At 44.2% G+C, this 27,998-nt stretch overlaps 1 protein-coding gene across 1 annotated transcript; it reads right to left on the bottom strand.

The window, feature by feature from the left end:
* Positions 1 to 6: 6 nt before the first annotated feature.
* On the bottom strand, positions 7 to 26,515 carry LOC109880438 (inositol-pentakisphosphate 2-kinase). The gene is made up of 14 exons (XM_031834124.1): positions 26,245 to 26,515; positions 25,794 to 25,853; positions 25,021 to 25,116; positions 23,598 to 23,664; positions 22,387 to 22,511; positions 16,945 to 17,034; positions 16,307 to 16,365; positions 11,619 to 11,691; positions 10,852 to 10,980; positions 9,074 to 9,224; positions 6,735 to 6,870; positions 3,399 to 3,501; positions 2,862 to 2,941; positions 7 to 2,550 (listed from the first exon to the last, which is right to left on the bottom strand). The coding sequence occupies exons 1-14, from the start codon at positions 26,323 to 26,325 to the stop codon at positions 2,292 to 2,294; spliced, it is 1,509 nt and encodes a 502-aa protein (XP_031689984.1). The 5' UTR covers positions 26,326 to 26,515; the 3' UTR covers positions 7 to 2,291.
* Between the last annotated feature and the right edge of the window lie 1,483 nt (positions 26,516 to 27,998).

The following is a 27,998-nucleotide window of genomic DNA, read 5'->3' as shown; positions in this document are numbered from 1 at the left end:
GGAAACTTCTTGGCAGGGAAAACACATTTTAATAAATGTTGGTTTGGACACTTATGGCAGGTGTCATAGCCAGCCATAAACTAACAAAATGTCACATGTGTAAATATACATTTGAGTGTTATGACAGTGTCATAACATGCTATGACGCTGGGTGTCGAGTGTTACCGAAATATCTGTTAATGCCACATGTACACATCTATATATGCATGTCAATATAGCATTAGTACGATATCTAAAAAAATAAATAATTTAAATAGAAAATGCTAAACAGCAATGTCCTATTTTAAAATAGTTCTCTTTCTTTGTATTTATACTGCACACACACACACACACACACACACACACCTGTTATATCTTAGGTTTCAAAGCGCGCATCAAAAATGGCACCCTATTCCCTAGATAAGGCACTACAGCGTCAAAAAGCAGAGCACTATATAGGGAATAGGCTTCCATTTCAGAGCCACATGTTGGTCAATCCAGTCATTCTGACAAAGTTACTAATCAGATCAGTGGTTTGCTTCTCCATCCGCCTGTTCCTGGATCTGTCCTGAAACGGTCCGTCTAGTGCTCTACGGGCCCTGGCCACTAGTGTCCTGTGGTCAATAGGGGGCCATTGAAGTAGTGTCCTGTGGTCAATAGGGGGCCTTGGCCACTAGTGTCCTGTAGTGAATAGTGGGCCATTGAAGACAGTTCTGCTGTTACAGCCCCCATCCAGGCAAGCCCATGACACGGGCAAGCCCATGACACGGGCAAACCCATGACCCAGAGACCCCCGCCCAGGCAAACCCATGACCCAGAGACCCCCGCCCAGGCAAACCCATGACCCAGGGACCCCCGCAAAGCAATGACCCAGAGACTCCCACCCAGGCAAACCCATGACCCAGAGACCCCCGCCCGGGCAAACCCATGACCCAGGGACCCCCGCAAACCAATGACCCAGAGACTCCCACCCAGGCAAACCCATGACCCAGAGACCCCCACCCAGGCAAACCCATGACCCAGGGACCCCCGCCCAGGCAAACCCATGACCCAGGGACCCCCGCCCAGGCAAACCCATGACCCAGGGACCCCCGCCCAGGCAAACCCATGACCCAGGGACCCCCGCCCAGGCAAACCCATGACCCAGGGACCCCCGCCCAGGCAAACCCATGACCCAGGGACCCCCGCCCAGGCAAACCCATGACCCAGGGACCCCCGCCCAGGCAAACCCATGACCCAGGCAAACCCATGACCCAGGGACCCCCGCCCAGGCAAACCCATGACCCAGGGACCCCCGCCCAGGCAAACCCATGACCCAGGGACCCCCGCCCAGGCAAACCCATGACCCAGGGACCCCCGCCCAGGCAAACCCATGACCCAGGGACCCCCGCCCAGGCAAACCCATGACCCAGGGACCCCCGCCCAGGCAAACCCATGACCCAGGGACCCCCGCCCAGGCAAACCCATGACCCAGGGACCCCCGCCCAGGCAAACCGGCGACAAAAGGGACCCCCATCATATGTTAGCAAAAACATTGAAAAGTCACGTCTTGTATCATCACGTAAATAATAAATAGCAAGCAGAAGTAAAATCAACTTTTTAAAATTAATAGATTTGGTAGACCGTTCAAAATAATGAAACTATCTACATTTAATTGCAAGAGGACGTGTAAACTAACAGTCTATTGACTTTAGTCGTCAGATTAACAGGAACAGATAGCATACTAACTGTTCCTGTCACGCTAGTTAGCATTGACTTGTGAAACTACCTCTGACCTCCTTCATACTGGCAGCAGAAACAAACATGGTACCCGGGATGGTATTCTGTTGCAGCTAGCGGTAGTCATAAAATCATTTAATTAGTTAGCATTGACTTGTGAAACTACCTCTGACCTCCTTCATACTGGCAGCAGAAACAAACATGGTACCCGGGATGGTATTCTGTTGCAGCTAGCGGTAGTCATAAAATCATTTAATTAGTTAGCATTGACTTGTGAAACTACCTCTGACCTCCTTCATACTGGCAGCAGAAACAAACATGGTACCCGGGATGGTATTCTGTTGCAGCTAGCGGTAGTCATAAAACAATTTTTTACCAGGTCTAGAAAACCAAAAACATATGCCATACTATGTTTCGTTTTTAAAGAGAAAACACAAATCTAAAATAAGGATATGTTTCTCAGTTCATTCAAATCATTATTTCAGTTCCACAGCAGCGGTTGGTCTGGGGGTACGGGGGAGGGGGGTTAGGGTCCGGGTACAGGGGAGTGGGTAACAGCCAGACAGCACAAGGCCAGGCAGCGGAGGGAGTTGCTATACAGGATGGAACACCAGAGTACAATCCTCTCCGTCTCTGTCCCGGCCCAGGAACAGGCTCTGATTGGCCAGTTCCTCCAGGTTGTCTAGTTCCTGGTTGTTGGGCTGTGTCCTCCTCAGGTAGTGGTTGACTATCTTGGAGTCCAGTCTGCTCTGGTGAGAGATGCTCTCGTAGGGTTTAGGGTCCAGGTCTAGGATGGACACGGAGCATGTGAAGCGAGGCTTCGTAGTCTGGATCTCCAGGCTCTGGTCCAACCTACACGGACGAAACATACCGGAAAGCTTGAATTTGTAAAGTATAATTTTAACTTTAAAAAGTAGACAGACACTAGCAACAAGCACAAGGTCAGCTGGAGAGCAGTGCCCCAAGAGCACATTTGTACACTTTAAAAAGCATGGTTGGACAATACTATATATATACAGACACCTGTGTGTGTGTGTGTGTGTGTGTGTGTGTGTGTGTGTGTGTGTGTGTGTGTGTGTATATATATACATACATACACACACACAGGTGTCTGGGTGTGCGTGCAGGGTGTTGTTCCAGCCCAGCAGTAAGAGTTCTCTCACCCGTCGTCTTCCCCACAGGTTGCTATGGCGACCATGATGGAGCAGTCCTTGGCTGTCATGGCAACTCTGTACTGGTGGACCTGATGGGAAGCAATCATATTATACAACATGATAATACATTATGGTTTACATTACATGGTTGGAAGGTTGCAAGTTCAAATCCCCGAGCTGACAAGGTACAAATCTGTCGTTCTGCCCCTGAACAGGCAGTTAACCCTCTGTTCCTAGGCCGTCATTGAAAATAAGAATTTGTTCTTAACTGACTTCCCTAGTTAAATAAAGGTTAAAAAAATATTTGAAAAAATATACAACATGATATTACATTAAACTGCATGTATCATATTGTACACATTGACATTTCATAGGAAAAATGTATTAAAATATAATTGCATCTAAATGGAAAACACAAATCACAAAAGGCCCCTCATCAATTCGACTGATATTTAAATAGTCTTCTGTAAAGAACCAAGACTGTTTGCTTCAATACTGTCGGTTTACATCGTTACGTCACATTGGTCAGGAAGAAGAGATTCTCACCTTCCCGACAGCGTATTCCAGGGAGCCATCGTCTTCAGCGGGACAGTTCTGGACCTTCTCCAGGAAGCTGGCATTGTACGGCCCGTCCATCTGAAGCCTGCATCTGGAGGAGAGAGGGTCAGTCACCGTCTGTAAAGGTCCACTCTGTGATATTCAGAGAGCCACCGTCTGTAAAGGTCCACTCTGTGATATTCAGAGAGCCACCGTCTGTAAAAGGTCCACTCTGTGATATTCAGAGAGCCACCGTCTGTAAAGGTCCACTCTGTGATATTCAGAGAGCCACCGTCTGTAAAGGTCCACTCTGTGATATTCAGAGAGCCACCGTCTGTAAAGGTCCACTCTGTGATATTCAGAGAGCCACCGTCTGTAAAAGGTCCACTCTGTGATATTCAGAGAGCCACCGTCTGTAAAGGTCCACTCTGTGATATTCAGAGAGCCACCGTCTGTAAAGGTCCACTCTGTGATATTCAGAGAGCCACCGTCTGTAAAGGTCCACTCTGTGATATTCAGAGAGCCACCGTCTGTAAAGGTCCACTCTGTGATATTTGAATCAGCTTTTGATCATTTACATGAATGATCCATATGTTGGACATGTGCCAGTCACAGCCATTATGAGACTGGAAGAAGTCATGATTCCAGTATAGACTACCAGTAGCACCAATCAGATCATGATTCCAGTATAGACTACCAGTAGCACCAATCAGATCATGATTCCAGTATAGACTACCAGTAGCACCAATCAGATCATGATTTCAGTATAGACAACCATTAGCACCAATCAGATCATGATTCCAGTATAGACGACCAGAAACACCAATCAGATCATGATTCCAGTATAGACGACCAGAAACACCAATCAGATCATGATTCCAGTATTGACGACCAGAAACACCAATCAGATCATGATTCCAGTATAGACGACCAGAAACACCAATCAGATCATGATTCCAGTATAGACGACAAGTAGCACCAATCAGATCATGATTCCAGTATAGACGACCAGTAGCACCAATCAGATCATGATTCCAGTACAGACTACCAGAAACACCAATCAGATCATGATTCCAGTATAGACGACCAGAAACACCAATCAGATCATGATTCCAGTATAGACGACAAGTAGCACCAATCAGATCATGGTTCCAGTACAGACTACCAGAAACACCAATCAGATCATGATTCCAGTATAGACGACCAGAAACACCAATCAGATCATGATTCCAGTATAGACGACAAGTAGCACCAATCAGATCATGATTCCAGTATAGACGACCAGTAGCACCAATCAGATCATGATTCCAGTACAGACTACCAGAAACACCAATCAGATCATGATTCCAGTATAGACGACAAGTAGCACCAATCAGATCATGATTCCAGTACAGACTACCAGAAACACCAATCAGATCATGATTCCAGTATAGACGACCAGAAACACCAATCAGATCATGATTCCAGTATAGACGACAAGTAGCACCAATCAGATCATGATTCCAGTATAGACGACCAGTAGCACCAATCAGATCATGATTCCAGTACAGACTACCAGAAACACCAATCAGATCATGATTCCAGTATAGACGACCAGTAGCACCAATCAGATCATGATTCCAGTACAGACGACCAGAAACACCAATCAGATCATGATTCCAGTATAGACGACAAGTAGCACCAATCAGATCATGATTCCAGTATAGACGACCAGTAGCACCATTCAGATCATGATTCCAGTACAGACGACCAGAAACACCAATCAGATCATGATTCCAGTATAGACGACAAGTAGCACCAATCAGATCATGATTCCAGTATAGACGACCAGAAACACCAATCAGATCATGATTCCAGTACAGACTACCAGTAGCACCAATCAGATCATGATTCCAGTACAGACTACCAGAAACACCAATCAGATCATGTGTAAGCCTACATGACTGATTTGCAGGGTTATAGAGCACATGTAATCTGATTACTAAAAAAAAAACTTACAAGGGAAATAAATTGTTGTGAAAAAACTAGCTGATGACTTGTTGGATGACTTCAGACAGGGTGTTGGTAAAATACACGACACCTTTGTTCTGAATGACATTCAATTCAGCACTGAACAAAGGTGAACATTAAAGTAGGGCTGGGCAATATATCAAATTCAATTGTTTCAAATGAGTTTTAGCATGATATTCACCTCTTCCTCTCTGTCTACACACAACAGAGCTTATTTAAAGACATCATTATTAATAGCCCACTATTTTATTAAAATTGACTTCCAGGCCATATGGCCCAGCTCTAGCTAAGAACGTAGCACCAGTTTAATAAAAGAGACTTCCAGGCCATATGGCCCAGCTCTAGCTAAGAACGTAGCACCAGAGTTTAATAAAATAGACTTCCAGGCCATATGGCCCAGCTCTAGCTAAGAACGTAGCACCAGAGTTTAATAAAATAGACTTCCAGGCCATATGGCCCAGCTCTAGCTAAGAACGTAGCACCAGAGTTTAATAAAAGGGAGTTTTTCCTAGCCACCGTGCTTCTACACCTGCATTGCTTGCTGTTTGGGGTTTTAGGCTGGGTTTCTGTACAGCACTTTGAGATATCAGCTGATGTACGAAGGGCTATATAAATAAATTTGATTTGATTTGATTTGAATAAAAGAGACTTCCAGGCCATATGGCCCAGCTCTAGCTAAGAACGTAGCACCAGAGTTTAATAAAATAGACTTCCAGGCCATATGGCCCAGCTCTAGCTAAGAACGTAGCACCAGAGTTTAATAAAAGAGACTTCCAGGCCATATGGCCCAGCTCTAGCTAAGAACGTAGCACCAGAGTGAGTCACAATCAGACACCAAATGGGTCTGACGGATCCTTATTGTCATCTAACTCCCTTTAAAAGGGAAACGTCACCTAAAAGTAACTGAAAGTTATCCGATTACATTACTGAGTTGGTGTTATCCAAAATGAGGTTACTGGTTACAATTTTATTACCATAACTAGTAACATTTAGAAAGTAACCTACACTGGTGATTTGACCGCGTGCACACGTCATCGAGCGGTCTATGTATGTTAGTACACGCCAAATTAGTAGACGAATTTACACAGTACAAAAACCATCCAACACTATAGTTATGGTACACTCAATATGGCCGCCGGGCCAACCCATGATAGAACAGTTGAATGGGAAGGTCCACAGTACATCTAATACTTCACTGGAGAACAGTAAAAAAAAACTAAAAAAACACCCAACACTATAGTTATGGTACACTCAATATGGCCACCGGTCCATGATGGAACAGTGAGTTGAATGGGAGGGTCCCATTCAAGTCATTCATCTGGTTCAGGTTCTCACCTCTCTTTGGGGAACATTTGTAGATGCTGTTCCACTCGTTTAAGAAGGGGGCTCAAACCCTCAATATCTAAATTATCCAACATCTGAGTCCCCAAGATTTTGTCCAAGACACAATCTTTGGGTAGGCAGTGGTTACCTGAAAAATAAAAATTAAAATGGATTAGACTCAAAACGATACTCAGTGATCAGTTAATTTATTATTATCATCATCTAGTACTGAGTCGGGCCCCTTTATGCTTCCAAAACAGCCTGAATTCTTCTGCGCATGGAAACATTGCTCAATTGGTATCAAGGGACCTAACGTGCCAGGAAAACATTCCCCACGCCATTACACCACCAGCCTGTACCGTTGACACCAGGCAGGACGGGGCCATGGACGGACTCATGCCGTTTACTCCAAATCCTGACTCTGCAATCAGAATGACGTAACAGGAAGCGGGATTCGTTGGACCAGGCAATGTTTTTCCACTCCTCATTTGTACAGTGTTGGTGATCGTGTGCCCACTGGATCACACATAACTCTAGGCTTAGGGGCTCTATTTTCACATCCGGATGAAAAGTGTGCCCAGAGTAAATTGCCTGCTACTCAGGCCCAGAAGCTAGCATACAATTGGTAGACTTGGATAGAAAACACTCTAAAGTTTCTAAAACTGTTTGAATGATGTCTGAGTATAACAGAACTGATTTGGCAGGCGAAACCCCGAGCAGAATCCATCCAGTTTTTTTTTTTTTTTAGGTCAATCTGTTTCATTGTTTTCTATGGTAAGCCAGTTTTAAAATAAATATGCTTGCAGTTCCTATAGCTTCCACTAGATGTCAGTCTTTAGAAATTGGTTTATGTTTTTCTTTAGAGAAATTAGGTAGTACGGCTATCCAGAAGCACGCTTTCATTGTTTTCCTCCGGTATTGAACACAGTTTATCCCGTCTTAAATTTTATCGATTATTTACGTTAAAAAAAATACCTAAAGTTGTATTAGGAAAGTTGTTTGAAATGTTTGGCTCAAGATTACAGGTAACTTATTAGATATTTTTTAGTCATGTTGCGCGAGTTGGAACCAAAAAATCTAATGCCCCAAATAAATTGACATTTTGGAGATAAAATGACGGAATTAAATCGAACAAATGGACTATTTGTGATGTTTATGGGACATATTGGAGTGCCAACAGAAGAAGTTCTTCAAAGGTAAGGCACGAATTATATCGTTATTTCTGAGTTGTGTCGCGCCTGTCGGGTTGAAATATCATTGTCTGTGTTTGTTTGATGGGGTGCTGTCCTCAAATAATATCATGGTGTGCTTTCACCATAAAGCCTTTTTGAAATCGGACACCGTGGCTAGATTAACAACAAGTTCAGCTTCAATTTGGTGTGTGGTTTGGTGTGGGGGTGTGGTTTGGTGTGGGGGTGTGGTTTGGTGTGGGGGTGTGGTTTGGTGCGGGGGTGTGGTTTGGTGCGGGGGTGTGGTTTGGTGCGGGGGTGTGGTTTGGTGCGGGGGTGTGGTTTGGTGCGGGGGTGTGGTTTGGTGCAGGGGTGTGGTTTGGTGCAGGGGTGTGGTTTTGTGCGGGGGTGTGGTTTGGTGTGGGGGTGTGGTTTGCACTTGTGAATGTATGAAAGTTAAATATTTGTTATAATTCTTTTTGAATTTGGCGCTCTGCCATTTCACCAGATGTTGTCAAATCGGTCCCGTTAACGGGATTTGAGCCACTTAAGAGTTAAAACAGGCCATTCGTTGACATCCCCCATTCACGCCCTGATGAAGGCATAACAGACGAATCACATCTGTGACATCATTAGAAACACTGCAGTGAAGCATAGCGTAAACCTGGTCCCGTGCACCAGAGCAGCCTAGAGCCAAGTCTCCCTGCCAAATCTCACCGTTGCGTAGCAGGTCCCGTGCACCAGAGCAGCCTAGAGCCAAGTCTCCCTGCCAAATCTCACCGTTGCGTAGCAGGTCCCGTGCACCAGAGCAGCCTAGAGCCAAGTCTCCCTGCCAAATCTCACCGTTGCGTAGCAGGTCCCGTGCACCAGAGCAGCCTAGAGCCAAGTCTCCCTGCCAAATCTCACCGTTGCGTAGCAGGTCCCGTGCACCAGAGCAGCCTAGAGCCAAGTCTCCCTGCCAAATCTCACCGTTGCGTAGCAGGTCCCATGCACCAGAGCAGCCTAGAGCCAAGTCTCACCGTTGCATAGCAGGTCCCGTGCACCAGAGCAGCCTAGAGCCAAGTCTCACCGTTGCGTAGCAGGTCCCGTGCACCAGAGCAGCCTAGAGCCAAGTCTCACCGTTGCGTAGCAGGTCCCGTGCCCCAGAGCAGCCTAGAGCAAAGACTCCCTGCCAAGTCTCACCGTTGCGTAGCAGGTCCCGGTGCAGCAGGCTGGCCTCACACGTCACTCTGCCCTCAGACAGGTGTGTCTTCCTGAGCTGCCCGGAGCGAGGACAGTCCCACGAGCTCAACAGGGCGCTCACGATCACTTGAATCAACTCATGCAGAACCACCTGGGGTAGAAACAAAAGTTACAGGTTAAGAGGACATATTAGATCCCAGGAATGTTCCATACACACAATGAACATATCAACATGTTGTGACCAAATGTGTTTACATCCGTTAGTGAGCATTTCTCCTTTCCACCTGACAGGTGCGGCATATCAGCAAGTAGTCATTACACAGGTGCACCTTGTGCTGGGGACAATAAAAGGCCATTTAAAAAAGGTGCAATTTTGTCACAGATGTCTCAATGCATTTGGCATGCTGACCAGGAATGTCCACCAGAGCTGTTGCCAGAGAATTTAATGTTAATTTCTATACCAATCCAGGCTGTATCACATTCGGCCGCGATTGGGCGACGCACAATTGACCAAGCATCGTCCGGGTTTGGCCGGGGAAGTCAGTCATCGTAAATAACAATTTGTTCTTAACTGACTTGCCTAGTTAAATAAAAGGTAAAATTTAAAAAAAGAGAATTTGGCAGTACGTCCAACCGTCTTAGGGAAGCTTATCTGTGTGCTCGTCGTCCACACCAGGGTCTAGACCTGACTGCAGTTTGGCATCGTAACCGACTTCAGTGGGGAAAATGCTCTCCTTCAATGGCCACTGGCATGCTGGAGAAGTGTGCTCTTCACGGATGAATCCCGGTTTCAACTGAACTGGACAGATGGCAGACAGCGTGTGTGGTGTTGTGTGGGTGAGCAGTTTGCTCTATTGTGATTAGAGAGCCCCATGGTGGGGTTATTGGTATGGGAAGGCATGAGCTACGGACAACTGCATTTTATCGATGGTAATTTGAATGCACAGAGATACCATGATGAGATCCTGAGGCCCGTTGTTGTGCCGTTCATCCGCCGCCATTACCTCTTGTTTCAGCATGATAATGCACCGCCCCATGTCACAAGGATCTGTACACAATTCCTGGTAGCTGAAAATGTCCCAGTTCTTCCATGGCCTGCATATCCACCAGTCATGTCACCCATTGAGCATGTTCGGGATGCTCTGGATCGACGTGTATGACAGTGTTCCAGTTCCCGCCAATATCCAGGAACTTCGCACAGCTATTGAAGTGGAGTGGGACAACATTCTACAGAATCACCAGCCTGATCAACTCTATGTGAAGGAGATGTGTCGCGCTGTATGATGCAAATCTAGTTCACACCAGATACTGACTGATTTTCTGATCCACGTCCCTGCCTTCTTTTTTTAAAGGGATCTGTGACCAACAGATGCATATCTGTATTCCCAGTCATATGAAATCCATAGATTAGGGCCGAATGAATTTATTACACTGATTTCCTTCTGAACTTTAAACTCAGTAAAATCTTTGAGATTGTTGCATGTTGCGTTTCTATTTTTGTTCAGTGTAAATAAACTTGTATGTGCAGGGCGAGTGGGAAAATGACGTGTTTTACCCATAATAACAAGTAATAACTTGATAAATAACATAACAAGGGCTGGACAAAGTATCCAACACAGACACATTTTACATCAGTTCACCAATTTTCGATGCTCCCAAATATGACCAAAAAATCCTACTTGTAACCAGAAACCCTCACCCACAACGTCACCCACAACAACCAACATTAAAAAGGAAAGTGAAACACTAATATGCGGATGTCTAGTTTGGATACCAACTTTACTAGACTGCTGCCTGTTGAGAAGGCTGCCACTAGGGAGGAAGTATGGTCGTAGATGCTGAGCCAATTCATCCAGGTCCTGCAACACGTCGGCATCATCATTACAGCTGTAGATACACTCTCCACCCTGGATAGACAGAGTAAGGAAAGATGTAAAAAATAAATGAAAAAGGCGTTGTAACTGATTTGTCAAGCCAAAAGGGCTGGGAAATGCCAGGGACCAAACGATATCACAATACTTAAGATGCAGATTCTATATGTATTGGGATTTTGTGGATTTGATTTTCCAAACATATTGCTCACCATATGTCTGCTGCAGAGTGATAAGCGAGAGCCATGAGAAAACACATTCTGATCAGTCATGGAAATGGAAATCAAATAAGTGCTGAAAACATGTTGGCTCACTACTCAAAAAAGACGGAGAAAAAGCTGATGGAAAAATACTGGAGTTTTGGTGCAGGTACAACCAACTACGGCAAAAATATTATTGAGAAAAATAGTGTGATATATCGTCAACAATAATATCCCGATATGCAACTATCGATTTCTCCACCCTCACTACAAGCCCCCCCCCCCCCCCCCCCCCCCCCCAGGTCTGCAGGGTCTATACTATATAACAGAAGTTAACCTACATCTTGGTTACCTAGACCGGGACACAGGATAAATCACATTTTACTGGTCACGGTTAGCAGATAATATTGCGAGTATAGCGAAATGCTTGTTGGCATTCGAATAACAGCGGACCTGGTGAAAGCTCTGACATACCTTGAAAATGTTGAAGTTATTCTGTGGTTCCTCTATCAAGTTCTTGATGGCGAGGGACATTCTCTGTTTGTTCCTGGGCAGAGAGATTCAGGGTGAGTATTCCATGTATGTTTATTGCTGTGGAATCAAACACCAACTGGATGTATTGAAGAGCACCTGGCTCTACTCTGAACAGGGCTTGATATCGGTCTACATAAATGAGGCAAGTCAAAAAGAAAAAAGGTCAGACAATCAGAATATAGAATACAGTCGTCCGATTGGACATGTACAAAACCATATATATTTCTTTACATAATCGAACTGTTATATTTACACAAAGCAAGAGAACAATGTAGACAGAGCACAGTCTCAGCAAAGCGGTGAAAAATATCAGCTCAGAAAATATAGTTTCTCGAATGTTGGATGATTTGGGCCAATAATGAAAGGTATTTTCTAGAGGATCTCCAGGATCTGGTCTGATTGTTGTATCAAACCCCTCAGTGGATATGAATATGACCTGGTCTATTAAACCCCTCAGTGGATATGACCTGGTCTATTAAACCCCTCAGTGGATATGACCTGGTCTATTAAACCACTCAGTGGATATGACCTGGTCTATTAAACCACTCAGTGGATATGAATATGACCTGGTCTATTAAACCCCTCAGTGGATATGACCTGGTCTATTAAACCCCTCAGTGGATATGACCTGGTCTATTAAACCACTCAGTGGATATGACCTGGTCTATTAAACCACTCAGTGGATATGACATGGTCTATTAAACCCCTCAGTGGATATGACCTGGTCTATTAAACCACTCAGTGGATATGACCTGGTCTATTAAACCCCTCAGTGGATATGACCTGGTCTATTAAACCACTCAGTGGATATGACCTGGTCTATTAAACCCCTCAGTGGGTATGACCTGGTCTATTAAACCACTCAGTGGATATGACCTGGTCTATTAAACCCCTCAGTGGGTATGACCTGGTCTATTAAACCACTCAGTGGATATGACCTGGTCTATTAAACCACTCAGTGGATATGACCTGGTCTATTAAACCCCTCAGTGGATATGACCTGGTCTATTAAACCTCTCAGTGGATATGACCTGGTCTATTAAACCCCTCAGTGGATATGAATATGACCTGGTCTATTAAACCCCTCAGTGGATATGACCTGGTCTATTAAACCACTCAGTGGATATGACCTGGTCTATTAAACCACTCAGTGGATATGACCTGGTCTATTAAACCCCTCAGTGGATATGACCTGGTCTATTAAACCACTCAGTGGATATGACCTGGTCTATTAAACCCCTCAGTGGATATGACCTGGTCTATTAAACCACTCAGTGGATATGACCTGGTCTATTAAACCTCTCAGTGGATATGACCTGGTCTATTAAACCACTCAGTGGATATGACCTGGTCTATTAAACCACTCAGTGGATATGACCTGGTCTATTAAACCCCTCAGTGGGTATGACCTGGTCTATTAAACCACTCAGTGGATATGACCTGGTCTATTAAACCACTCAGTGGATATGACCTGGTCTATTAAACCACTCAGTGGATATGACCTGGTCTATTAAACCCCTCAGTGGATATGAATATGACCTGGTCTATTAAACCACTCAGTGGATATGACCTGGTCTATTAAACCACTCAGTGGATATGACCTGGTCTATTAAACCCCTCAGTGAATATGACCTGGTCTATTAAACCACTCAGTGGATATGACCTGGTCTATTAAACCACTCAGTGGATATGAATATGACCTGGTCTATTAAACCACTCAGTGGATATGACCTGGTCTATTAAACCCCTCAGTGAATATGACCTGGTCTATTAAACCCCTCAGTGGATATGAATATGACCTGGTCTATTAAACCACTCAGTGGATATGACCTGGTCTATTAAACCCCTCAGTGGGTATGACCTGGTCTATTAAACCACTCAGTGGATATGACCTGGTCTATTAAACCACTCAGTGGATATGACCTGGTCTATTAAACCACTCAGTGGATATGACCTGGTCTATTAAACCACTCAGTGGGTATGACCTGGTCTATTAAACCCCTCAGTGGATATGAATATGACCTGGTCTATTAAACCACTCAGTGGATATGACCTGGTCTATTAAACCACTCAGTGGATATGACCTGGTCTATTAAACCACTCAGTGGGTATGACCTGGTCTATTAAACCACTCAGTGGATATGACCTGGTCTATTAAACCACCCAGTGGATATGACATGGTCTATTAAACCCCTCAGTGGATATGACCTGGTCTATTAAACCCCTCAGTGGATATGACCTGGTCTATTAAACCACTCAGTGGATATGACCTGGTCTATTAAACCACTCAGTGGATATGACCTGGTCTATTAAACCCCTCAGTGGATATGAATATGACCTGGTCTATTAAACCACTCAGTGGATATGACCTGGTCTATTAAACCCCTCAGTGGATATGACCTGGTCTATTAAACCCCTCAGTGGATATGACCTGGTCTATTAAACCACTCAGTGGATATGACCTGGTCTATTAAACCCCTCAGTGGATATGACCTGGTCTATTAAACCACTCAGTGGATATGACCTGGTCTATTAAACCTCTCAGTGGATATGACCTGGTCTATTAAACCACTCAGTGGATATGACCTGGTCTATTAAACCACTCAGTGGATATGACCTGGTCTATTAAACCTCTCAGTGGATATGACCTGGTCTATTAAACCCCTCAGTGGATATGACCTGGTCTATTAAACCCCTCAGTGGATATGACCTGGTCTATTAAACCACTCAGTGGATATGACCTGGTCTATTAAAACCCTCAGTGGATATGACCTGGTCTATTAAACCACTCAGTGGATATGACCTGGTCTATTAAACCACTCAGTGGATATGACCTGGTCTATTAAACCACTCAGTGGATATGACCTGGTCTATTAAACCCCTCAGTGGATATGACCTGGTCTATTAAACCCCTCAGTGGATATGACCTGGTCTATTAAACCCCTCAGTGGATATGACCTGGTCTATTAAACCACTCAGTGGATATGACCTGGTCTATTAAACCCCTCAGTGGATATGACCTGGTCTATTAAACCACTCAGTGGATATGAATATGACCTGGTCTATTAAACCCCTCAGTGGATATGACCTGGTCTATTAAACCCCTCAGTGGATATGACCTGGTCTATTAAACCACTCAGTGGATATGACCTGGTCTATTAAACCCCTCAGTGAATATGACATGGTCTATTAAACCACTCAGTGGATATGACCTGGTCTATTAAACCCCTCAGTGAATATGACATGGTCTATTAAACCACTCAGTGGATATGACCTGGTCTATTAAACCACTCAGTGGATATGACCTGGTCTATTAAACCCCTCAGTGAATATGACATGGTCTATTAAACCACTCAGTGGATATGACCTGGTCTATTAAACCCCTCAGTGAATATGACATGGTCTATTAAACCACTCAGTGGATATGACCTGGTCTATTAAACCACTCAGTGGGTATGACCTGGTCTATTAAACCACTCAGTGGATATGACCTGGTCTATTAAACCACTCAGTGGATATGACCTGGTCTATTAAACCACTCAGTGGATATGACCTGGTCTATTAAACCACTCAGTGAATATGACCTGGTCTATTAAACCACTCAGTGGATATGACCTGGTCTATTAAACCCCTCAGTGGGTATGACCTGGTCTATTAAACCACCCAGTCGATACGAATATGACCTGGTCTATTAAACCACTCAGTGGATATGACCTGGTCTATTAAACCACTCAGTGGATATGACCTGGTCTATTAAACCCCTCAGTGAATATGACCTGGTCTATTAAACCCCTCAGTGGATATGACCTGGTCATTGGATATGACCTGGTCTATTAAACCCCTCAGTGAATATGACCTGGTCTATTAAACCACTCAGTGAATATGACCTGGTCTATTAAACCCCTCAGTGGATATGACCTGGTCTATTAAACCCCTCAGTGGATATGACCTGGTCTATTAAACCACTCAGTGAATATAGTACCAGATAGACCTAGACTACTACACATCTCTATAGTACCAGATAGACCTAGACTACTACACATCTCTATAGTACCAGATAGACCTAGACTACTACACATCTCTATAGTACCAGAGCACCAGCAGAGAGGAATACGCTGCTAGAAAACATTTGGCTCCCCTAAATATCTTTTGTCAATGACTCAATAGTCTCTGAATAGTCTCTGAATAGTCTCTGGATAGTCTCTGGATAGTCTCTGGATAGTCTCTGGATAGTCTCTGGATAGTCTCTGGATAGTCTCTGGATAGTCTCTGGATAGTCTCTGGATAGTCTCTGGATAGTCTCTGGATAGTCTCTGGATAGTCTCTGGATAGTCTCTGGATAGTCTCTGGATAGTCTCTGGATAGTCTCTGGATAGTCTCTGGATAGTCTCTGGATAAGCGTAGACTGTTACTTTCATACTTCACTCATTTCAGTCTAACTTTTCGCCGACAGGGTTACGGACCTTTTTGTTGTTGTTGCCGGGACAAGTGAAAAAAAATCTGTCCTGTTATCTGAAGGACAAGTGGCTAAAAAAAAGTTCAATATCAAGCCCTCCAAGGGACAGTGATAACAGGTCCAAGGGACAGTGATAACTGGGGGGGGGGGGGTGAAGGGTACTGTTACTTACCCTGAGAACAGGTCCAAGGGACAGTACCGGCTCAGCCGTTTCCACTTTCCATTGGCTAACTGTTTATTTAGAGAGAAGACCACAGTCAGTCAGTCAATCTGTCTCCATCAGTTGCAATTCTACAATCCCACCACCAGGGGGCAGATACCGATTACACCAGAACAGTCAACTTTCACTACAAATGCCTACTAGAATATTTCAAACCCATTTCTATTGTTTGGTGTCGTCAAAACAAGCGGTAACATTAATCATATATGCAAATTAATACATTTTATTTGTCACAGACATGTTTAGCAGATGTTATTGTGGGTGTAGAGAAATGCTTGTGTTCCTAGCTCCAACAGTACAGTAATATCTAACAATTCACAACATATACACAAAAATCTAAATGTATAAATATTAGGATGAGCTATATCTGAGTGGCATTGACTAGAATACAGTAGAATGCAGTAAATACATATGAGATGAGTAAAGCAGTATGTCAACATTAAAGTGACCAGTGATTCCATGTCGTTCTATAAAGATTCTCATGTTCTAGTCATTATTAAAATGTACATGTCATTTCTACTGATGAAGAACCCTCAACCAGTACTACAACAGGTTCTTCCAGTTTCATTTCCAAAACAATATCAGCTCACCTTGAAATGTTGATGCATACAAAACCGGCACACCTTCCTCTTGATGTCTTTCGTAATGTGTCTAGAGGCTGGTAGAAATCCACATTTGGGCTGTAAAACACAAGACAAGAATGAATAAACAAAAGTGAGTCAACGGTGGATGGTGGATGAGTTGATTTGATTAATCGTTTTCCAACCAAAACGTCTCTTTTCAAGCTCAACACAATCATCCATTTCTTATAATGACTTCCAAACCCACGCTCCCAAGCTCACCCTTCCCTTATAGCCTGTTCTCAGTAACCCAGGGCCGTACCTATTCATTATACTAGGAGTATCATCAGGTATTTGTCTTTGAAATACTCTGTCAGTGAGTATGTTTGACTCACTGATCTGTAAAATCCTACTTTTAAAATTACTGTTGTTAATGACATTTTCAGTCAGCCATTGTGTGGCTATGAGGTGAGGACAGCTGGTCATTCATAACAGAAACAAAATCCTCTGATCTCATGTTAACAACAAACCACCTCATCTATAGACCTTAATATCCCTATACAGAGAGGAGAGACACCTCACCTATAGACAATATGTGAGCTTAGGGTCGTTGTACTGTTGGAAGGTGAACCTTCACCCCAGTCGGAGGTCCTGAGCGCTCTGGAGCAGGTTTTCATCAAGGATCTCTCTGTACTTGCCTCCCAGTCGCTGAACAACATCCACACAGCGTGATGCTGCCAACATCATAAGGATGGTGCCAGGTTTCCTCTAGATGTGACACTTGGCTTTCAGGACAAAGAGTTCAATCTTTGGCCTTCACATGCCATATGGCAAACTCCAAGCGGGCGTTCATGTGCATTTTACTTAAATTGCTCGTGTCTGGCCACTCTAGCAAAAATGCCGAATTGCTCATTAAAAGGATTAATTGACTTGCCTACTTAAAGGTTAAATGAAAATTTTAAAACATTGGTGTTGCAGAGATGGTTGTCCTTCTGGAAGGTTTTCCCAACTCCACAGAGGGACTCTGGAGCTCTGTCAGTGTCCATCGGGTTCTTGGTCACCTCCCTGACCAAGGCCCTTCTCCCTCGAGTGCTCAGTTTGGCCGTGCGGCCAGCTCTAGGAAGAGTCTTGGTGGTTTGAAACTTCCTCCATTTAAGAATGATGGAGGACACTGTGTTCTTGGGGACCTTCAATGCTGCAGAAATGTTTTGGTACCCTTCCCCAGATCTGTGCCTCGACACAATCCTGTCTCAGCGCACTACAGACAACTCCCTGTGGCTTGTTTTTTTGCTCTGACATGTACTGTCAACTGTGGGACCTTATAGAGACAAATGTGTGCCTTTCCAAATCATGTCCAATCAATTGAATTTACCCCAGGTGGACTCCAATCAAGTTGTAGAAACATCAAGGATGAACAATGGAAACAGGATGCACCGGAGCTCAATTTCAAGTCTCATAGCAAAGGGTCTGAATACTTACGTAAATAAGGCAATTCTGTTTTTAATCAATTTGCAAAAATTTCCCAATGTCATTATTTTAATAATATTTTTTTAACCAGGGAAGTCAGTTAAGAACAAATTCTTATTTTCAATGACACCCTAGGAACAGTGGGTTGCCTGTTCAAGGGCAGAACGACAGATTTGTACGTTGTCAGCTCGGGGGTTTGATTAGATAGTCTAAAGAAGGCCGGTTTTATTGCTTCTTTAAATCAGTACAACAGCTTTCAGCTGTGTTAACATAATTGCAAAAGGGTTTTCTAATGATCAATTAGCATTTTAAAATGATAAACTTGGATTAGCTAACACAACGTGCCATTGGAACACAGGAGTGATGGTTGCTGATAATGGGCCTCTGTACACCTATGTAGATATTCCATTAAAAAAAATCAGCCGTTTCCAGCTACAATAGTCATTTACAACATTTACAATGTCTACACTGTATTTCTGATCAATTTAATGTTATTTTAAATGGACAAATAGTGATTGTTTCAATAAACAAGGACCTTTCTAAGTGACCCCAAACTTTTGAACGGTGTTGTACCAATTTCATCTAAGGACCAACAAAACTGACAGCTGTGCCATATAAATGACAAAATAGTTGGGAAGAGACTGATGTACCGATTCCATGGGTTTATGAATTGACACGCAAAACCACACCGGATTCAAAGCGTTTTATTTAAATGACTCTCCAAAATTCTTGCAACCAATATAATGTTATATAAATGGTGGACACAACCTTCCCAGCTCTGCAGATTTTGCTGCGAAGAGACAGTCATTAGATAATTTATTATGGTATTGTCCATTTGTAGCTTGTTTATGGTCACAGGTCAAGGAATGGCAGAAGAATTGCAACATTTACCTGGAACTAACGCTGAAGGTAACTTTTCTAATCACATAGTATTGCTATAGTCAATGGATCAATAATATAAAAATTATTTTAGCAAAAAATATTATTTAATTTATAATCTGTAGAAGCTATGAGAATAGAAAGGTTCAGTACATTTGTGAAGCATCACAGCACAGTTAAAATATATGGCCAATAGAAATCCAAAATGGATGGTGTTGAGAGATAGATGGGAGGGGTTGAATGGCGCTGAAGGGACTGGAGAGATGGGAGGGGTTGAATGGAGCTGAAGGGACTGGATGGTGTTAAGAGCGAGATGGGAGGGGTTGAATGGAGCTGAAGGGACTGGATGGTGTTGAGAGAGATGGGAGGGGTTAAATGGAGCTGAAGGGACTGGATGGTGTTGAGAGAGAGATGGGAGGGGTTAAATGGAGCTGAAGGGACTGGATGGTGTTGAGAGAGAGATGGGAGGGTTAAATGGAGCTGAAGGGACTGGATGGTGTTGAGAGAGAGATGGGAGGGGTTGAATGGAGCTGAAGGGACTGGATGGTGTTAAGAGCGAGATGGGAGGGGTTAAATGGAGCTGAAGGGACTGGATGGTGTTGAGAGAGAGATGGGAGGGGTTAAATGGAGCTGAAGGGACTGGATGGTGTTGAGAGATAGATGGGAGTGGTTGAATGGAGCTGAAGGGACTGGATGGTGTTGAGAGAGAGATGGGAGGGGTTAAATGGAGCTGAAGGGACTGGATGGTGTTGAGAGAGAGATGGGAGGGGTTAAATGGAGCTGAAGGGACTGGATGGTGTTGAGAGAGAGATGGGAGGGGTTAAATGGAGCTGAAGGGACTGGATGGTGTTGAGAGAGAGATGGGAGGGGTTAAATGGAGCTGAAGGGACTGGATGGTGTTGAGAGAGAGATGGGAGGGGTTAAATGGAGCTGAAGGGACTGGATGGTGTTGAGAGAGAGAGATGGGAGGGGTTAAATGGAGCTGAAGGGACTGGATGGTGTTGAGAGAGAGATGGGAGGGTTAAATGGAGCTGAAGGGACTGGATGGTGTTGAGAGAGAGATGGGAGGGTTGAATGGAGCTGAAGGGACTGGATGGTGTTGAGAGAGAGATGGGAGGGTTAAATGGAGCTGAAGGGACTGGATGGTGTTGAGAGATAGATGGGAGGGGTTAAATGGAGCTGAAGGGACTGGATGGTGTTGAGAGAGAGATGGGAGGGGTTAAATGGAGCTGAAGGGACTGGATGGTGTTGAGAGAGAGATGGGAGGGGTTAAATGGAGCTGAAGGGACTGGATGGTGTTGAGAGAGAGATGGGAGGGGTTAAATGGAGCTGAAGGGACTGGATGGTGTTGAGAGAGAGATGGGAGGGTTAAATGGAGCTGAAGGGACTGGATGGTGTTGAGAGAGAGATGGGAGGGTTAAATGGAGCTGAAGGGACTGGATGGTGTTGAGAGATAGATGGGAGGGGTTAAATGGAGCTGAAGGGACTGGATGGTGTTGAGAGATGGGAGGGGTTAAATGGAGCTGAAGGGACTGGATGGTGTTGAGAGAGAGATGGGAGGGGTTAAATGGAGCTGAAGGGACTGGATGGTGTTGAGAGATAGATGGGAGGGGTTAAATGGAGCTGAAGGGACTGGATGGTGTTGAGAGAGAGATGGGAGGGGTTAAATGGAGCTGAAGGGACTGGATGGTGTTGAGAGAGAGATGGGAGGGTTAAATGGAGCTGAAGGGACTGGATGGTGTTGAGAGATAGATGGGAGGGGTTAAATGGAGCTGAAGGGACTGGATGGTGTTGAGAGAGAGATGGGAGGGGTTAAATGGAGCTGAAGGGACTGGATGGTGTTGAGAGAGAGATGGGAGGGGTTAAATGGAGCTGAAGGGACTGGATGGTGTTGAGAGATAGATGGGAGGGGTTAAATGGAGCTGAAGGGACTGGATGGTGTTGAGAGAGAGATGGGAGGGTTAAATGGAGCTGAAGGGACTGGATGGTGTTGAGAGAGAGATGGGAGGGTTAAATGGAGCTGAAGGGACTGGATGGTGTTGAGAGAGAGATGGGAGGGGTTAAATGGAGCTGAAGGGGCTGGATGGTGTTGAGAGAGAGATGGGAGGGGTTAAATGGAGCTGAAGGGACTGGATGGTGTTGAGAGATAGATGGGAGGGTTAAATGGAGCTGAAGGGACTGGATGGTGTTGAGAGAGAGATGGGAGAGGCAATTGTGAAATAGCACAGTTAAAAATAGAAACTGTATGGACATCAGAAATAGAGGAATGAGTAAAAACAAAAAACAAACAAAATGTAACTACTGTAAAATAGATGGTGTCTGTAAAATGTGTATAAACTGAAGGTAGAAGCCTAAGTGTTATCATGTATTAGTTTATTCCAATTGGGGGAAGGGTGGTAGGGTTTGGGGAATAAAGGTATATTCATTTCTTTTTCAAGTTTATATTCACACACACACACCAAAACTATATCGGGGATTAGAAATGATGCAGACAATTACATTGATAGAAGCTACATTCGAGCCACAATATTAAAGCTGATCACCCCCTGAAAAACAAAAACAAGAGGTAAAGGGGTAGGAATACTCTGCGAAGGTTGTGTTTGATAGAGATAGTTACAACACTGTGTAATATACACATATATATATATATATATATACACACACACACATAATGACATTTGAAATGTCTTTATTCTTTAGGAAACTTCTGTTAGTGTACTGTTCAGTTTATTTCCCTTTTGAGTATTATCACCTTGTTTTGGCAACGCTATCATTTGTTTCCCATGCCAATACAGCCACCTGGGTTTGATAGACACACAGTTTGCACCGACTCATTCCAGGGTTTCTCTATTTGTACTATTTTATCAATTGTAGAATAAATAGTGAAGACATGAGAACTATGTAAGTGTTAAATCAAAATATATTTTATATTTGAGATTTTTCAAAAGAGCCACCCTTTGCCTTTATATGACAGCTTTGCACACTCTGGGCATTCTCTTAACCAGCTTCACCTGGAATGCTTTTCCAAGAGTCTTGAAGTAGAGGACCTGTCCCTAACACTCTACACAGAGAGGACTGATACGGTACCTTATTCTCTATACAGAGATGAGAGGACTGCGACTGTACCTTAATCTCTATACAGAGAGGAGGTCTGTGTTCTCTGCAGCAGCAGCAGGAGGAGAGCTGGGTGAGGTTAGGCAGACACAAGGCACATCCACTCAACGTATCCATCACTTTGTCACAGCGAGACTCTGCCATGACATGGAACACACAGATGGGTTGTTATAACACATTCATAACACACGGGCTTTGGCAACAACATTCTATAAACACACACAAATGTACAGTCAGAGACATTAGGGGCGGGTTTACCAGACTCCCATTTAGCCTGGCTGTGGACACAAAAAAAACTGCAAAAAAACCTCAATGGAGAATATGTCATTTCCTCCTCCACTGTGTTGTGGAATATGTCATTTCCTCCTCCACTGTGTTGTGGAATATGTCATTTCCTCCTCCACTGTGTTGTGGAATATGTCATTTCCTCCTCCACTGTGTTGTGGAATATGTCATTTCCTCCTCCACTGTGTTGTGGAATATGTCATTTCCTCCTCCACTGTGTTGTGGAATATGTCATTTCCTCCTCCACTGTGTTGTGGAATATGTCATTTCCTCCTCCACTGTGTTGTGGAATAAGTCATTTCCTCCTCCACTGTGTTGTGGAATAAGTCATTTCCTCCTCCACTGTGTTGTGGAATAAGTCATTTCCTCCTCCACTGTGTTGTGGAATAAGTCATTTCCTCCTCCACTGTGTTGTGGAATAAGTCATTTCCTCCTCCACTGTGTTGTGGAATAAGTCATTTCCTCCTCCACTGTGTTGTGGAATAAGTCATTTCCTCCTCCACTGTGTTGTGGAATAAGTCATTTCCTCCTCCACTGTGTTGTGGAATAAGTCATTTCCTCCTCCACTGTGTTGTGGAATAAGTCATTTCCTCCTCCACTGTGTTGTGGAATAAGTCATTTCCTCCTCCACTGTGTTGTGGAATAAGTCATTTCCTCCTCCACTGTGTTGTGGAATAAGTCTGTGTCCCAAATAGCACCCTATTTCCTTCATCGTACACTGCTTTTGATTGAATGAGCCAGAGGAAAGGACTGCCTCCTTTGCGACTGTAGAACAAAGAGCTGAAACCTCCACATTATACATATACGCATAGTCATCAACTGAAAAACATTCTACAGTCGCAAAGGAGGCAGACCAACACAGTGGAGGAGGAAATTACATTTCATGATAAAACCCAAAATATGTCAAACCCTGATAATAGAGTAAAGAAAACAAGTACCTGGCCTTTCCTGCTGGACCTTCAATGACAGCTGGCGGACAAAGTCTAATGGGAGCTTCACAGCCTCCTGCAACAAGATCGAATAACTGATTAATTCATCTATATCATGAACCTATATCAGGGAAAATAAGAACTGACGATAACCTCAAGTTTAAACTATTTGACTGCCATATGAAACTAATAAAGTAGTTCCATTTCAACAAACAGCTACCAGGCTAACGGCGTGACGCCGCGGCCACGCGCTAACGGCGTGACGTGACGCCGCTACCATGCTAATGGCATTACATTACATGACGCCGCTACCATGCTAATGGCATTACATTACATGACGCCGCTACCATGCTAATGGCATTACATTACATGACGCCGCTACCATGCTAATGGCATTACATTACATGACGCCGCTACCATGCTAATGGCATTACATTACATGACGCCGCTACCATGCTAATGGCATTACATTACATGACGCCGCTACCATGCTAATGGCATTACATTACATGACGCCGCTACCATGCTAATGGCATTACATTACATGACGCCGCTACCATGCTAATGGCATAACACTACATGACGCCGCTACCATGCTAATGGCATAACACTACATGACGCCGCTACCATGCTAATGGCATTACACTACATGACGCCGCTACCATGCTAATGGCATTACACGACGCCGCTACCATGCTAATGGCATTACACGACGCCGCTACCATGCTAATGGCATTACACGACGCCGCTACCATGCTAATGGCATTACACGACGCCGCTACCATGCTAATGGCATTACACGACGCCGCTACCATGCTAATGGCATTACACGACGCCGCTACCATGCTAATGGCATTACACGACGCCGCTACCATGCTAATGGCATTACACGACACCGCTACCATGCTAATGGCATTACACGACACCGCTACCATGCTAATGGCATTACACGACACCGCTACCATGCTAATGGCATTACACGACACCGCTACCATGCTAATGGCATTACACGACACCGCTACCATGCTAATGGCATTACACGACACCGCTACCATGCTAATGGCATTACACGACACCGCTACCATGCTAATGGCATTACACGACACCGCTACCATGCTAATGGCATTACACGACACCGCTACCATGCTAATGGCATTACACGACACCGCTACCATGCTAATGGCATTACACGACACCGCTACCATGCTAATGGCATTACACGACACCGCTACCATGCTAATGGCATTACACGACACCGCTACCATGCTAATGGCATTACACGACACCGCTACCATGCTAATGGCATTACACGACACCGCTACCATGCTAATGGCATTACATGACACCGCTACCATGATAATGGCATTACAGGAGTCGGTTAACAAGTGGGGGAAAAGGCAACATGCTGTTTGCAACAATATGTTTATCTTACTCCATTGTGGACGAATTTCTCCCCCAGCAGTGGCTTCATGACATTTTGACTATAGTCAACTATGTTCTGTATGTGGCGGAAAGCTTGATCTGTTGTCTGGAAGAGAAGAAACAGACCGTCAAGAGAAATTAGGTTGATGTGACATCCCGAGTGTGTTCATTTTTCTATGGATGATGCATACTAGTGTTTGCGGCTTCGCTTGCTTGATACAAGCAGTCAATGAAAGCCTTTAACTCCAAGTTGGACCTTCGGGCCTTGGAAGCTGATCCAAGATATTTATCTTAACCTTTCCCCATTAGAGGATGAAATGTAAAACTGACCCAGGATCAGCATCTAGGGCCAACTTCACCCTAGCCTGGCTCCCACCAGTGCTGATTTCCAAAACCCAAATGTATATCAAATTCCTTAGAAATTATCACAAGGAGTTTATTCATTTATTTATCCAACCTTTAACTAGGAAAATCAGTTATGAACCAATTATTTTCACCCTGGCCAAACCCGGACAACACTGGGCCAATTGTGCGCAGCCCTACGGGACTCCCATCCACGGCCAGATGTGATACAGCCTGGATTCGAACCAGGGACTACAGTGTCTTAGACCACTGCGCCACTCGGGAGCCCAATTGAGTTGTTGATTAACCATAAACACACTAAATGTTTCCCAGAATATACCAGTCCAAGACATATGGTAGTACATTTGTTACTATGCAAGTTACGGTTGGAATGTTTATGAACTAACAAGTCTACATACTAATGGGACAACTTTTACTCACCTTAGGTGAATTTTCAGCATCTTCTGTAGAATACTTCAGTAGCCGAAGGACTCTGGCGTGCTAGATAGGAAAGAGAGAGTTGTTAGATACAACAACATTGTGAATCTTATTTATAAATACGGTGGAGTAAAAATGTATTTGCTGAAACCCACTTGATAACTCAGCAAGGTTAGATAGAGAACTAGCTCGTTTGACTTCCAAGGCATCAAAGACATGCAGCTAAGTTGAGTTAACTGGCTAGCTTGTCAGCTAAGTTAGCAACTGGTGTGGAAAAGTACAAGAATTAGATGACATCTAGGTTAACTATCTTGTAGCAAATAAAGCAAACAATATTTAACTTTCCACTGTTAGACATGGACGGCGCCAGACAACTTGGCCAGCTAGCTATTAGCTATAAGCTTACTAATGTTAGCTAGTTAGCTGCATATGCTACTGTTGCTAACTAGCTCACCTGAACATGAGAAACCACTAGGCTTTTGTTGCCCTCGCCGTGGTATTTCCAGTCGTTCTCGTCCATTTTATCCAGTTCCATAACACAACTGTGCGATGTACTAAAATGTATCTCTGTATAAACTCCAACAACTTTCCAAGGCCAACACACCACAAGTTCCGATGCTGTAACAATTACTTCAGCTACTGACACCAAGACAGTGACACCACAGATGGTTAATTACTTTACAAAAAAAAAAAAAAAAACGATTTGCTGCAACGACCGCTTTCTGGAGGAAGTCCCGCCCACAGATGTCTTCTTCTTCTTCGGTGAGGTTTAACGGCGGGTTCATTACCACCTCCAAAGGAAGTATAGTACATTACACTTAGTGATACAATGGTATAGGAGAGCCGGATAGATTTTTTTACATGAATACAATAAAAATATACATTTATTTTTAATTACCCTTCCAACTAACCCTATACTCATTAAATCTCATCACCTTATTCTACTACTTTAACCCGATCTGATCATACCCCAGGCCAATGACCTGAGAGGACGGGACACCCCTCAACACACCCTGTAAATCATCTGAAGTTAAATTTCATACTCCCAAGTACTTCTCTGCAGCTGCCACCACATCATCCATTTTCTGTGACTTACGTTCAACCTCTGCGGTACAGTTGATAAAAATTGCTATGGACACTATACAGTAAGCCAACCTTACTGAGGCCCTCAGTTCTGGAACAGATTTTATATTCACAGGGATCCTCTCAGAATACCTCACCGTTGATCCATCCTCCTCTACTTTCTTCAATGCCTCATCATACAGTACAACACCTTCTTTACTACTCTGACCATGGCCACCTCAACCTGCCTCTCTCGCACAGGACACCTCCGATCCTCTGCAACAAACTGAAATGGTCTGAAATCCATTCGGGCTGTATCACCGCCTGGTACGGCAACCACTCCGCCCACAACCATAAGGATCTCCAGAGGGTAGTGGGGTCTGCACAACGCATCACCGGGGGCAAACTACCTGGCCTCCAGGACACCTACACCACCCATTGTCACAGGAAGGCCATAAAGATCATCAAGGACAACAACCACCCGAGCCACTGCCTGTTCACCCCGCTATCATCCAGAAGGTGAGGTCAGTACAGGTGCATCAAAGCTGGGACCGAGAGACTGAAAAACAGCTTCTATCTCAAGGCCATCAGACTGTTAAACAGCCACCACTAACATTGACTGGCTGCTGCCAACATACTGACTCAAATCTCTAGCCACTATGTTAACCAAGGGGTTTGCACATGTAACATCAGTAGGGTAGAGAGAGGAAAAAGGGGGGGAAGAGGTATTTATGACTGTCAAACCTACCCCCCCAGGCCAACGTCATGACAGCACCTAGAACACCGCAGTGGATTGGGCACAAAACTCTAACAGCATAACTCATATATCCTAACATTACTTTATAGCAGTGAATGTCATCTATTAATTTACTCATAGTCACCTTTCCAACAAGTCAGTTTGTCAAATTTCTGCCCTGTAAGAGCTGCCCCGGTCAACTGTAAGTGCTGTTATTTCATGTTCAGGCCAGTCCCATATTCTTTCAGGATGCCAACTAATGTCTAGTTTAGTGAGGTAAAGCAACATTTAATCAGCGTATGCACAGAGATACCGTGATGAGATCTTGAGGCCCATTGTTGTGTCATTCATCCACTCACCATCATCTCATGTTTCAGCATGATAATGCACAGCCCCATGTCACAAGGATC

The sequence above is a fragment of the Oncorhynchus kisutch genome, linkage group LG1 (genome assembly GCF_002021735.2).
Source record: "Oncorhynchus kisutch isolate 150728-3 linkage group LG1, Okis_V2, whole genome shotgun sequence".
Taxonomy (NCBI): Eukaryota; Metazoa; Chordata; class Actinopteri; order Salmoniformes; family Salmonidae; genus Oncorhynchus; species Oncorhynchus kisutch.
The sequence above is the reverse complement of the archived record's forward strand: the minus strand, read 5'-3'. Positions and strand labels throughout refer to the sequence as shown.

Bases quoted from the DNA above. Each gene is read 5' to 3' on its own strand.
- LOC109880438 (XM_031834124.1), bottom strand. From the start codon at position 26,325: ATGGAACTGGATAAAATGGACGAGAACGACTGGAAATACCACGGCGAG. The intron at 25,117-25,793 runs GTGAGTAAAAGT...CTTCTCTTCCAG, and splicing joins ATGCTGAAAATTCACCTAAG to ACAACAGATCAAGCTTTCCG. The intron at 2,551-2,861 runs GTGAGAGAACTC...TCGTCCGTGTAG, and splicing joins ACCTGTGGGGAAGACGACGG to GTTGGACCAGAGCCTGGAGA.